At 31.6% G+C, this 10,767-nt stretch overlaps 1 protein-coding gene across 1 annotated transcript; it reads right to left on the bottom strand.

Annotated features, from left to right (window-relative positions):
* LOC111626936 (G2/mitotic-specific cyclin-A-like) lies at positions 1-10,288 on the bottom strand (the record flags this gene model as incomplete). The annotated part of the gene is made up of 3 exons (XM_023370471.1): positions 1-168; positions 255-368; positions 10,078-10,288. Coding segments are annotated over 3 exons (493 nt in total), but the record flags the coding sequence as incomplete, so codon positions are not given.
* Positions 10,289-10,767: the final 479 nt, after the last annotated feature.

The raw sequence follows: 10,767 nt of genomic DNA, 5'->3' as shown, positions 1-10,767 counted from the left end.
TCAATAAGAAAGAAAAAAAAAATCCAGCACGAGCTTAACTTTTCCAGCAANTTCCATTACTGCTTGTTGAGGATAGGAGGGAGCATTAGTAAAGCTTTTATATAAAGATTTAATACAGTCATTAAAATCACTAAGTTGAAGTCCAGTATATCTCTGTAATTCTTCATTCTAAAAAATTATAATAAACCAGAATTTGAAATTTAGCAACAATGTATACTTAAAAAAAGTTAGACAATAAGAAAAAAAAAACATACCCAAGGTTTTCTCCCTAATGTGTGATTTGCAAGTGATAATGCTGAAGCAGCTATCTCACTTGGTAAATATTGCAAGTAAGGATCAGCTTCCAAAAGAGAAAGTTCACAAAGGTACTACAAACAATTGCATAAATTTTATAATTATACCATAAATACGTAAAAAATCAAAACATAACAAGAAAAACAAAATAGTATTGCTCTTGATGAATAATTTTTAAAAAATACCAGATAATCTTATTAAATTATCCCTTTAATGCTTCAGAAAGCACTTGTAGAAAAACAGGAAACAAATATACCAATCACACTACACCTTACACACTTTTCCATAACCTCAGGTTAAAAACATATTAAAATACAAATTAGAGAAAAGAACAGAGTTCTAATGGTAGAACTATAACTGCTATTTTTAAATTTACAAAATTCAAAAACAAACAATTTATGTATTTTTAAAATAAAATAATTACACATGACACATGTTATTAACAAAAATTTTTTAAGTTGAGCCTATGCTGTTCTCTTGCCTCATTGGATTATCAACTAAAGAGTGCCATGCTTTGGATAATGTGACATGAGCAGTGTACAGACAGGTGTTATTATNTGCTTTGGATAATGTTTCTTTCTCCTTGAAATTAATGCATTCACTCTTTCTAGATGCTGGGAATATTTCAAAGGGTACATTTACTTCTGAGCTAATAGTGCTACTTCTGAACACTGGAAGAGACGTCATTAGCAAGTGTATTCATGCTTACATGTCCAGTTTGAAAGTAAACACAAACACTAACAAGAAATATGGCAGTTTCCTGCAAATAATATTGTCAAAGCTGCTATTTTAAATGCTACATTACATTTAGAACTACTTGATTCCAAATCAGACAAGGATGATCTTATTGTGAATATAATTGTAGAAAAAATGAAAAAAGAAAACTAAGGTCAAATAAAAAAGATAGAAACTTTTATTGAAGAGACTGTACCTTTTTATAATCCAACAATTTTAAACAGCAACTTAGACTTACAAGAGAATCTTTTGAAAGTCTCCTTTAAAAAATAAGTCCAATTTTAGACACAGAAAAATTACTTCTTCTGGAAGATGACCTGTCTCCCCTCAAAAGCAGCTTTTATGCTGCCTATGGGCATTGGCAAATCAAGAATCATTCATGTTTGTTTATACGAAGCAATATATGAAATCAGATGCAGTATATAAGAGAATAGCAGATTATACATATATATAATACATATTTAATCCCAGTGAATGGATGTGACGTTGCTCTTTTATGGTGTAACTAAACTGAGTTTAAAATTAACAAATAATTGACATTAAATACAAAATATTTCTTCTTTCTCTCTTTTCTCTAAGGGTATTAGTGATCGTTTTAATATGTCTAGACAGACTGCATGGAATATTTTAAGGTTGGTAATAAGGTTGGGAATAAGGTTGTTAATTCTCCATCACAGAGCAGGATGTAAGAACAATGGAATTTTTTATACCCAATCAGGTTTTCCTGGAATTAGAGGCTTCTATTGATGAAAAGCATATGGCTATTAAGACATCAACTGAAGAAGCAGCAGCTTATTTCAATAGAAATAAGTATTACTCTGTCATCATACAAGTTTAGTTTGTAATGAGAAAATGGTATTCAAATAATACAATTTCTTGAGAAGTCATTTCCCATATGTAAGTAAAAATTCATTCAAGTATACGAACTTATGTAGTTTTGGATTATTATTAATTAATTAATGCTGTTCATTTCTTTACGATTTATTTAATGCTCTGAACATAACATTTCTGAAAATTCCAAACACATATAAAGTAAACTTCACTTTTAATCATAAACAATCAGTCAAACTTAATTTTTTTCACATCTGTTTATGAAAAAAGTCATCTAAAGTTATTGAACCTTACACAATAAAAAAGATCATTGTAAACATTTTATACAACAAATAATTGAAATTTAGCAATAAAAATACTTTCTGCCATTTATTTTTCCAAAAATAATTCCATTTTCATTACTTTGTAGAGAAAGTAATTTTTTCATGGGAGCAGTCATATTGAATTAGCGCAAAGCTCAACAACGAACTTGTGAGGCCCCGGAAATAGCCCCACAAAACGGAAAGATGTAAGAAAAAAAAAGTTTGTTAAGTTAAATCGTCAAGAAAGCAAATCATATAAGTATCGAATCGGCGATACCGGACTTTGACGTCAGCGCTCATAGAGAATAACGGGAAAACAAAATTTTAGATATAAAAGAAGAAAATTTAAAATATTAAAGTTAAGACGCAGTTTAGAAAGCAAAACAAAACTAGAAAAAAAAATATCAAAAAGCGTAGGTGTCATAGTCAACAATTAAATGCGATCAGAGTCGAAAATGATGGTGTCGGATAAACCATCTCCAGCCGACCTTTCTCGCGAACCTTACACTTACTTTGATGATTTATATTTTTCCATTACTGCTTGTTGAGGATAGGAGGGAGCATTAGTAAAGCTTTTATATAAAGATTTAATACAGTCATTAAAATCACTAAGTTGAAGTCCAGTATATCTCTGTAATTCTTCATTCTAAAAAATTATAAGAAACCAGAATTTGAAATTTAGCAACAATGTATACTTAAAAAAAGTTAGACNATATTAAAGTTAAGACGCAGTTTAGAAAGCAAAACAAAACTAGAAAAAAAAATATCAAAAAGCGTAGGTGTCATAGTCAACAATTAAATGCGATCAGAGTCGAAAATGATGGTGTCGGATAAACCATCTCCAGCCGACCTTTCTCGCGAACCTTACGAAGCTCCATTTACACCTGGAGACAGGTAGATGACCAAATTGAAAAACAGTGATGTAAGATCTATCCAATTAGTAAGAAGCTGATTGCAAAAACCCTATAAAAATGCAAAATTCAAGGACAACTGGACTTCCACCAAGACTCCCACCTAGTCTTCTGTTGTGTTTGTATATCTCCGCTTATTTTTGTGCCTCTGTTCATCTTTTGGTGCACCGACTTTAGAGACTTTGAACTTTTTTCTCTCAACACTGTCCAGGGGCCCTGACGATGCTAGACCAGATCGCCGCCGCAATTACCGACGACGCAAGACTGGTACCAGAATCGAAATTTCCCAATAACACAGGACTTTGTGAATGAGAGACTTTATGTAAGCATTATCGTCCGGAATAAATGGTTTACCTTTGTAAAACACTTGTCTTTGCTACCTTTAAAAACCGCCACCCACATACGCGTAGACCTTAGACCATCCCAACGGTAGGGAATAAAAATCTCCCCCCCAACCAGTGTTCTTACAAACTAGCTAGCACTCCAAGCTTACCAATTTTGTTAAACATGACGTCACAAAGCTCTAAAGTAAATGCCAATGAACGTGGTGTTCGGACAAAAGTATACAGGCTGAGCATGCTAACTTCCATTGATTGTAACTTGTTGATGTAAAACACCTTTTTTAATAATTTAACCTGATCCTAACATGCTGACACCCTTGGTTCATTTGCAAACTGGGCAAATGCTACGGACAGACTATTTGTACAAACATTATATTTATGGTCCCCGAGCCTTTTGGTTAACAATCTTTCAGTAGCACTAATATATGTTAACTTTCGAGCAAATGTAAGAATGCCGATTGGGGGAGATTTTATTCCCTACCGTCGGGATGGTCTAAGGTCTAAGTATATGTGGGTGGCGGTTTTAAGAGGCAGCAAAAGACAAGTGTTTTACAGAGGCAAACTGTTTATTCTTGATCAAAATTTCTTACATATTTTTAGAAAGAGGTCCTTCGATCCAAAACTTGAAGGTGTCTTCGGTCCTATCGATTGGATAACTGATGTTTTTCTTTGGTAAAGCTGAAGAGGAGCCCCAGGGCAATGGCGAGTTAAAGTTCAGAGGCAAACAGTCACAAGATAGTGGCGATCGGAAGCACCAAGGGAGAAGGACGACGAACACAACAGGTGTCTAGCAGAAATCTTAGAAGCCTTGTTGTCCTTGAAATTGGTATTTTTATAAGTTTTTCGAAATCGGCTTGTTGCTAATTGGATAGATCTCACATCATCGTTTTCTAATTGGTCTTCCACCTGTCTCCAGGTGTAAATGGAGCTTCATAAAGTTTGTGGGAAAGGTCGGCTGGAGATGGTTTATCTGACACCATCTTTTAGACTCTGATCACGTTTAATTATTGACTATGACACCTACGCTCATTTTAATATTTTCTTTTAGTTTCGTTTTGCTTTCTAAACTGTGTCTTAACTTTAATAATTTTAAATTTTCTTTATCTAAAATTTTGTTTTTCCTTCTACTCTTTATGAGCGTTGATGTCAAAGTCCAGTGTCGCTGTTTCAACACACACATAATTTGTTTTCTTGACAATTTAACTTAAATTTTTACACATCTTTTCTTTTTTCGGGCAGAGACTAATTGTTCATTCAACGACAAACGTTTTCTTAACCCCTTCTGGGCTCTTCTTCAGATGAAAAGCTGGATAGAATGCCAAACAATGAACAACGAAATTTGAATAAATCCGAACTCTGTTGAATTTGAATCGTTCAGTTTGTTTGAAGCGAACAAACTGAACGATTCAAATTCAACAGAGTTCGGATTTATTCAAATTTCGTTGTTCATTGTTTGGCATTCTATCCAGCTTTTCATCTGAAGAAGAGCCCAGAAGGGGTTAAGAAAACGTTTGTCGTTGAATGAACAATTAGATACGCATCGGTTATAGGTTTGGTACGTCATATTTACTTTATACATCCCGGTGAGCAGTTGCTGTTATATAATTAACAAAAATAACATTTGAACTTGGCATCATATTCAAAAACATGAGGAAAAGGCTTAATTCAGGAAACCAAATTAAATTTTTATTCGGAAACAGTGGCTACGAGTCTGCGCTTAACATTATACTATTATGTTTAATTCAATTTGTTTAATTTTCCCCTGTTTTAATTTATTTTGATTTTACTTCATTTCATTAATTTTTTTATAATTATAACTTTCTTGTAATTTAAATTTGAAAAATTCAAACAGAAATGTTCTCTCTTTAAATGTATTCATTATAATGCACTTAATTTTCAAAGCTGATGACCTTATAAAACAGTAGTTCTTAACCTTTTTGAAGTCACAGAACACTTTTGAATTTAAGAAAAATTTGCAGAACAGCAAAATCACTAAGATCATAAAATAACAACAAAAATATGCATGAACATATCTTTTTATTAAAAATTTTAGATTATAGAATAAATAAAAGTAAAAAGACATTAATTTAAAAAATTGTATTTGTAAAAAGTGTAACTAAAATAACTTTATAAAAAATATTGGATAAATATGCCATTTTAGAAAACCAAATATTTTATAAAAGAATTTGTACTTTCATTTCAGAAAAAAGCCAATAATTAATTCTTAAGTTATAAAAAATGGGCATATTACATTACCCCTGAAGAACCATATTACTTCTGTGTGCAAAAATAAAGTTATATACTGAGCTCCATAGATATACAATTTTTTTTTTAAAGATCATGCTTTTTATGATCTCACCTTGATGTAAGAAGGTGATTCAAAAAGTAAGGTAACAATAGCTCTCATGGGTGTCATATTCCTCCTCTTGTTTGAATTTCCCATTAGGGCAGCAACAGAAGACCACAGGCGATGGTGCAAATGTTGCATCAGACTCTTGCAATATCATTTTGAAAATGGCTGCACTCACAGAAACGTGGTCAAATGTGGAAGTGCATAGCGTGATTCAGTCTGAAGGGCAACTCATCACTAAAAAGTCATCATCAACTTGTTGAGGTGTACAGTGGTAATGTCATGTCACAGAAACAGGTGTGGGTTTGGTGCACCGAGTTTGATGAAAGCAGAACAGATGTGCAAACTGAATTGTTATGGTGCTTCAAGTGGGAAGTATTGGAACATCCTCCTTATAGCTCCAACCTGGCACCCTGTGATTTACATCTCTTTGGACCATTGAAGAAGCATCCGGGTGGTAGGCGATTCCAAACCAATATGGAAGTTCAGCAAACCGTCATGGTATGGTCAGCAAACCGACTCTATGCAGATTTCTTCTCTGCCAGCATCGATGCCTTGGTATATTAGAATAAATGTTTGGACAAGCACGGTGACTATGTTGAAAAATTATATATACCAGTGCCATAATAATCTGTATCACTATATCTGCCCGTGAAATAAAATTCGTACAGGAGAGCTCTTGCTACCTTACTTTTTGAATCATCCTCATAATATAACAGATTTACAACTTGGTCTAGTATAGGTTTTAACATTGCCAGTAATGTTTTTGAAACTAGGGATTCTCTATGCAAAGAACATTGCTTAAATACATTATACGAGTTTCTTATCTTTGCAAAGGTAACAAAGATAGTTCACTGAAAAATGCAAGTTAAACCTTGTCTGGGTTATAAGCTGCGAATTTATGCTAAAGTTTGTCTAATCATAGTTTCAGCTAGTACACTGCTTTCATAATTTTGCAAAACATTAGTGTTCCAAAGAACACCAGTTAAGAACCACTTTTATAAAAAGTGAAAATGATTTTCAATAAAAATTTAATTTGGTTTCCTGGATTAATCATTTTTTCCTCTTCTTTTTTTAAAACAATGTTAGTTTGAATCTGGCCCACCAGTGACTAAAACCACTGAATACTGGTAATTGGTCTAGTGCTGAGATGCAAACCTCACCAACGGACTTTCTAGATTTTCTTCATGTGTGTAGCACCTAAATAGGGGCAATTTTTCCCTAAAAGTTATCCAGAAGGCATTTCCCCTTGATAGATCCACTCATGTTTTGCATTGCCTTAAACTATCAATCCAATCCTACTCTAATTGGAGCATGTTATAGAACTACTGGCATGTAAATAATTTTTAAAATACACTACTACCCCTGCCACTAGAGTTGTAGTGTAACATGTTTTCCTTGTCAGGAGAAATTTTAACACAGATGATGCAGAATGTTGAATGAAGAATTTGAGAAACTTGTATTCTTAGACATCAGTTAAAAAAAGTATTAAATAATAAGGATGAAATTAAAACATAGGCCTAACTGTTATTTTAATCCTGTCTAATTACAAGCCAACTAATGCCATATGTTATTGGGCTAGATATCAGCTATAATACTAATAAATTATGAAACAATTTAGTACTAGAGAAAGACGTTAGGTGCCATCTCTTAAAAAATTTAATAATTATAATTTTTAATTAAATAATTTAGACTACTGGAAGAAAAGAAATTGGCCCAGAAAGGGACTCGAATCAGCAACTCCTGCTTACTGGCAGATGCATTGCCAATTACACTACCTTGACCTCCGATCCAATCTCCTCTTCCAGTATATATAACATTATGTTGCAACCATCAACGGTTATCACAATGCTGGCTGAGGACGCATCCAGCACCCACATCCTATAAACTCCCCCTAAGGCACTCAATCGGCCATCACAAACCAATTATGTAACCTGGACCTCCAGTCCGGATAGCATAATTGGCAATAAATCTGCACAGTAAGCAGGAGTTGTGGGTTTGAGTCCCTCTCTGGGTTAATTCTTTTCTTCCAGTAGTCTAAATTATTTAATTAAAAATTATAATTATTAAATTTATTAAGAGATGGCGCCTAACGTCTCCCTCTAGTACCAAATTGTTTCATAATTTATTATTATTATAACCAATATCTAGCCCGATAACATACAGCATTAGTTGGCTTGTAGTTTATAACGTATTGGGTTGTAATGTTTGTTTATCCTGTCTAATGTTTTGTTTTTCTATTTCTGAATAGTTTAAAATGTAGTTAACTAGTAGTTTTACTACTTTTATAAAAACAAAGTATCAATATCTACATAGTTAACTAATTTTTATGTAGTTAGTTTCCATCATCACCACTATGGTACTTTTGGCATTACAAGCAACAGCATTTTATTTTACAGGACACTCACGTTAACAGAAACTTGCAATGCAAGGAATACTGCTCAATGTGGTTCCTATTCTGAGGTGTAAAACTGAAGACAATGGGCAGTGTTAAATAACCAATTGTAATTGATTTGCTGTGATGCTTCTCACACAGAATCAAACTATCCTGCATTAAATTGGTTAACTCACAGCATGGTCACTGTTAAATGTCATTCTTATCAGTTTATGGCCATTTTGATACTAAAAACAAGCACATATTCTCTTTAAACGCAAAGGCTTCTACAAAACTTTGGAGGGAGCTTTAGCTCCAAATTTTGGTAAAAGCCTACTGCCAATAACAAAGTGTGGAAGGCAGGCCAAAGTGATTAAAATGTCATCTATGGTCACTGCTAGATAAAATTTGAGGAATGAACCCACTGAAAAAAAATTCTGGCTATGGATCCAAATTTCATTGAATGCCATAGATTCAAAAGCATAGGTAGTCTTTCTGCACTCCTTCTACTACACTACTATACTTTTGGTTATGCATTTTCTTTGTTTTGATTCACATTTACCCCAAACAGATTAAGGAATGGCTTCAAGAGCACTCAAGCTCATACCTCTATCTGGCCTGGGAATAGTCCAGATCTTATCATCAAATATATTGGTGCAAAATGGACATGGAAGTAAGGAAAAAGAAATCATCCACCTTATAAGAGTTACATCAAATATTAATTCACATGTGATACCATAACCTGTCTCTGGAATGTATTCAAAATTTCTGCTTATCAAAGCCAATGTGCTACTTTCATTAAAGCAAAAGGTGGAACAACAAAATATTAGAGTGGCAAAATTATTATAATGTACACCTCTGAATATCAGGAAAACACATTTCTTGCACACATATATCAATGAAATTTACTGCTGTATATGCTTCTGTTCATTGCCAGTTTATCATGCAGTATTTTTTGCATTAAGTTAGATATTTCTTAGAAAACTTCACAAATAGACATTCCTATATAAATAATTTTGTACATTACTGCATTACCCTCCTCTTTCATTGATCTGCACTTTAAATGTTTAACTGCCCTTTTCCTCCATCAAAGTCATGGAAATGAGAGTAATGAAAATTTTTTTTGAGCACCATTCTATGTATTCATTTTCTATAAACAATCTACAACTGATATCAACTTTTTGTAGACTTTTTTTGTGTATTCATTTATATTATATATAAAACTATATATGAAGAATTCAAATATAAATGTCAAGAAATTTTTAAAAAATTTTTGACAAACTTAGCAGTAATTGAGAAACCATGGCTTTTTATAACTGAAACCAAAACATTTAACATCTTCTAAATAAAAATATCTTGACAGCTTAAATTCATGAGTTAATGCACAAATGATTAAAAAAACCGAAAATGACAATTTATAAAATATGAAAAACTGAATCAAAATGAAATAAATAGAATTTGGTAATAAACTTATTTTATGCTTGATTTATCTGACTACATTTCTGGTTTTAATGTATAAATTTTGCTTAAGTCATATCAAATGCATTTATCCGTGATTTATGTTTAAAAAAGTCATACCTTTTTGATATCAATATCAAAAATGATCATCCCATTTGAAAAATGCTTTCTTTAAGAAATGGCATAGTGTGAATACATTATAGATTTCTTCACATGTTATAGCAAATAACAACATATGACAATAAGCTTGGACAACAAGTTTTAGAAACTAATATGAGAAACAGTAATAATATACAGACTTTAAAAAAATTAAAAAGTTTTGTTTAAACTATAATCAGTATTTCATTTTAAACATTAGATTTTACAAAAATAAAACAATAATTAAATAAATAAAATATTTTTGAAATTTTATCATGATATAATACAAAATTTAATTAATTAAAATTATAAATTAAATAAAAATTAAAATTTCAATTCTTACTTGAGCTAAATGTTCTGTAATTTGTGGAATATTTCCAATACAACAAAATAAATGAAGAAAATATGAAGCTGTTGGTACTGCTAAATCAAATGACAATACTTTAAGAATTAAATGCTCCATCCGTAAGACTTGTTTTTTGGTATAAGTGTCATCAGTTATATAAACAAATTCTCCAATATCAGGAGGATATATTTCTTCATATTTTCTATAAAGCAATTTAAATATAAAATACTAAGCTATTTTTTAATAAACTAAAAAAGAAATTTAAAATAAATTGTGTGTCAAATTATTAACACTCAAAGTATATTCAAAAATTATTAAAATTGGACAAAAGATATTAAAAAAATTAATTTTCCTTATCACAGCAATTTTTTCTGAATTATCAAAAAGTTCTATAAATTAAAATTATCTTTTTAAATATTTTACAATTATTTTATCATATAAAAACAAAAAGTTGGAAAAAACCCCAAACCAATACTTATCACACTTTTCCAGCAATAGGTTTATTCAGAATATGAAAAAACAAATGGTTTCACTTCATTTTATAAACCTGCTTCAGGTTCAGCTTTCAAATTCTACAAAGGAATGTTTACATGTATTTCATAATATTAATGTTTAAAATTTAAAATGTTTGAAATTTTACATACTAACATTATGGAGCATGTATAAACATTCCTTTGTAGAATTTCA

This window comes from Centruroides sculpturatus, unplaced genomic scaffold, assembly GCF_000671375.1.
Source record: "Centruroides sculpturatus isolate CEXI.00-Female unplaced genomic scaffold, Cexi_2.0 scaffold164, whole genome shotgun sequence".
Lineage (NCBI taxonomy): Eukaryota > Metazoa > Arthropoda > Arachnida > Scorpiones > Buthidae > Centruroides > Centruroides sculpturatus.
This window is presented reverse-complemented; position numbering and strand designations above follow the sequence as displayed.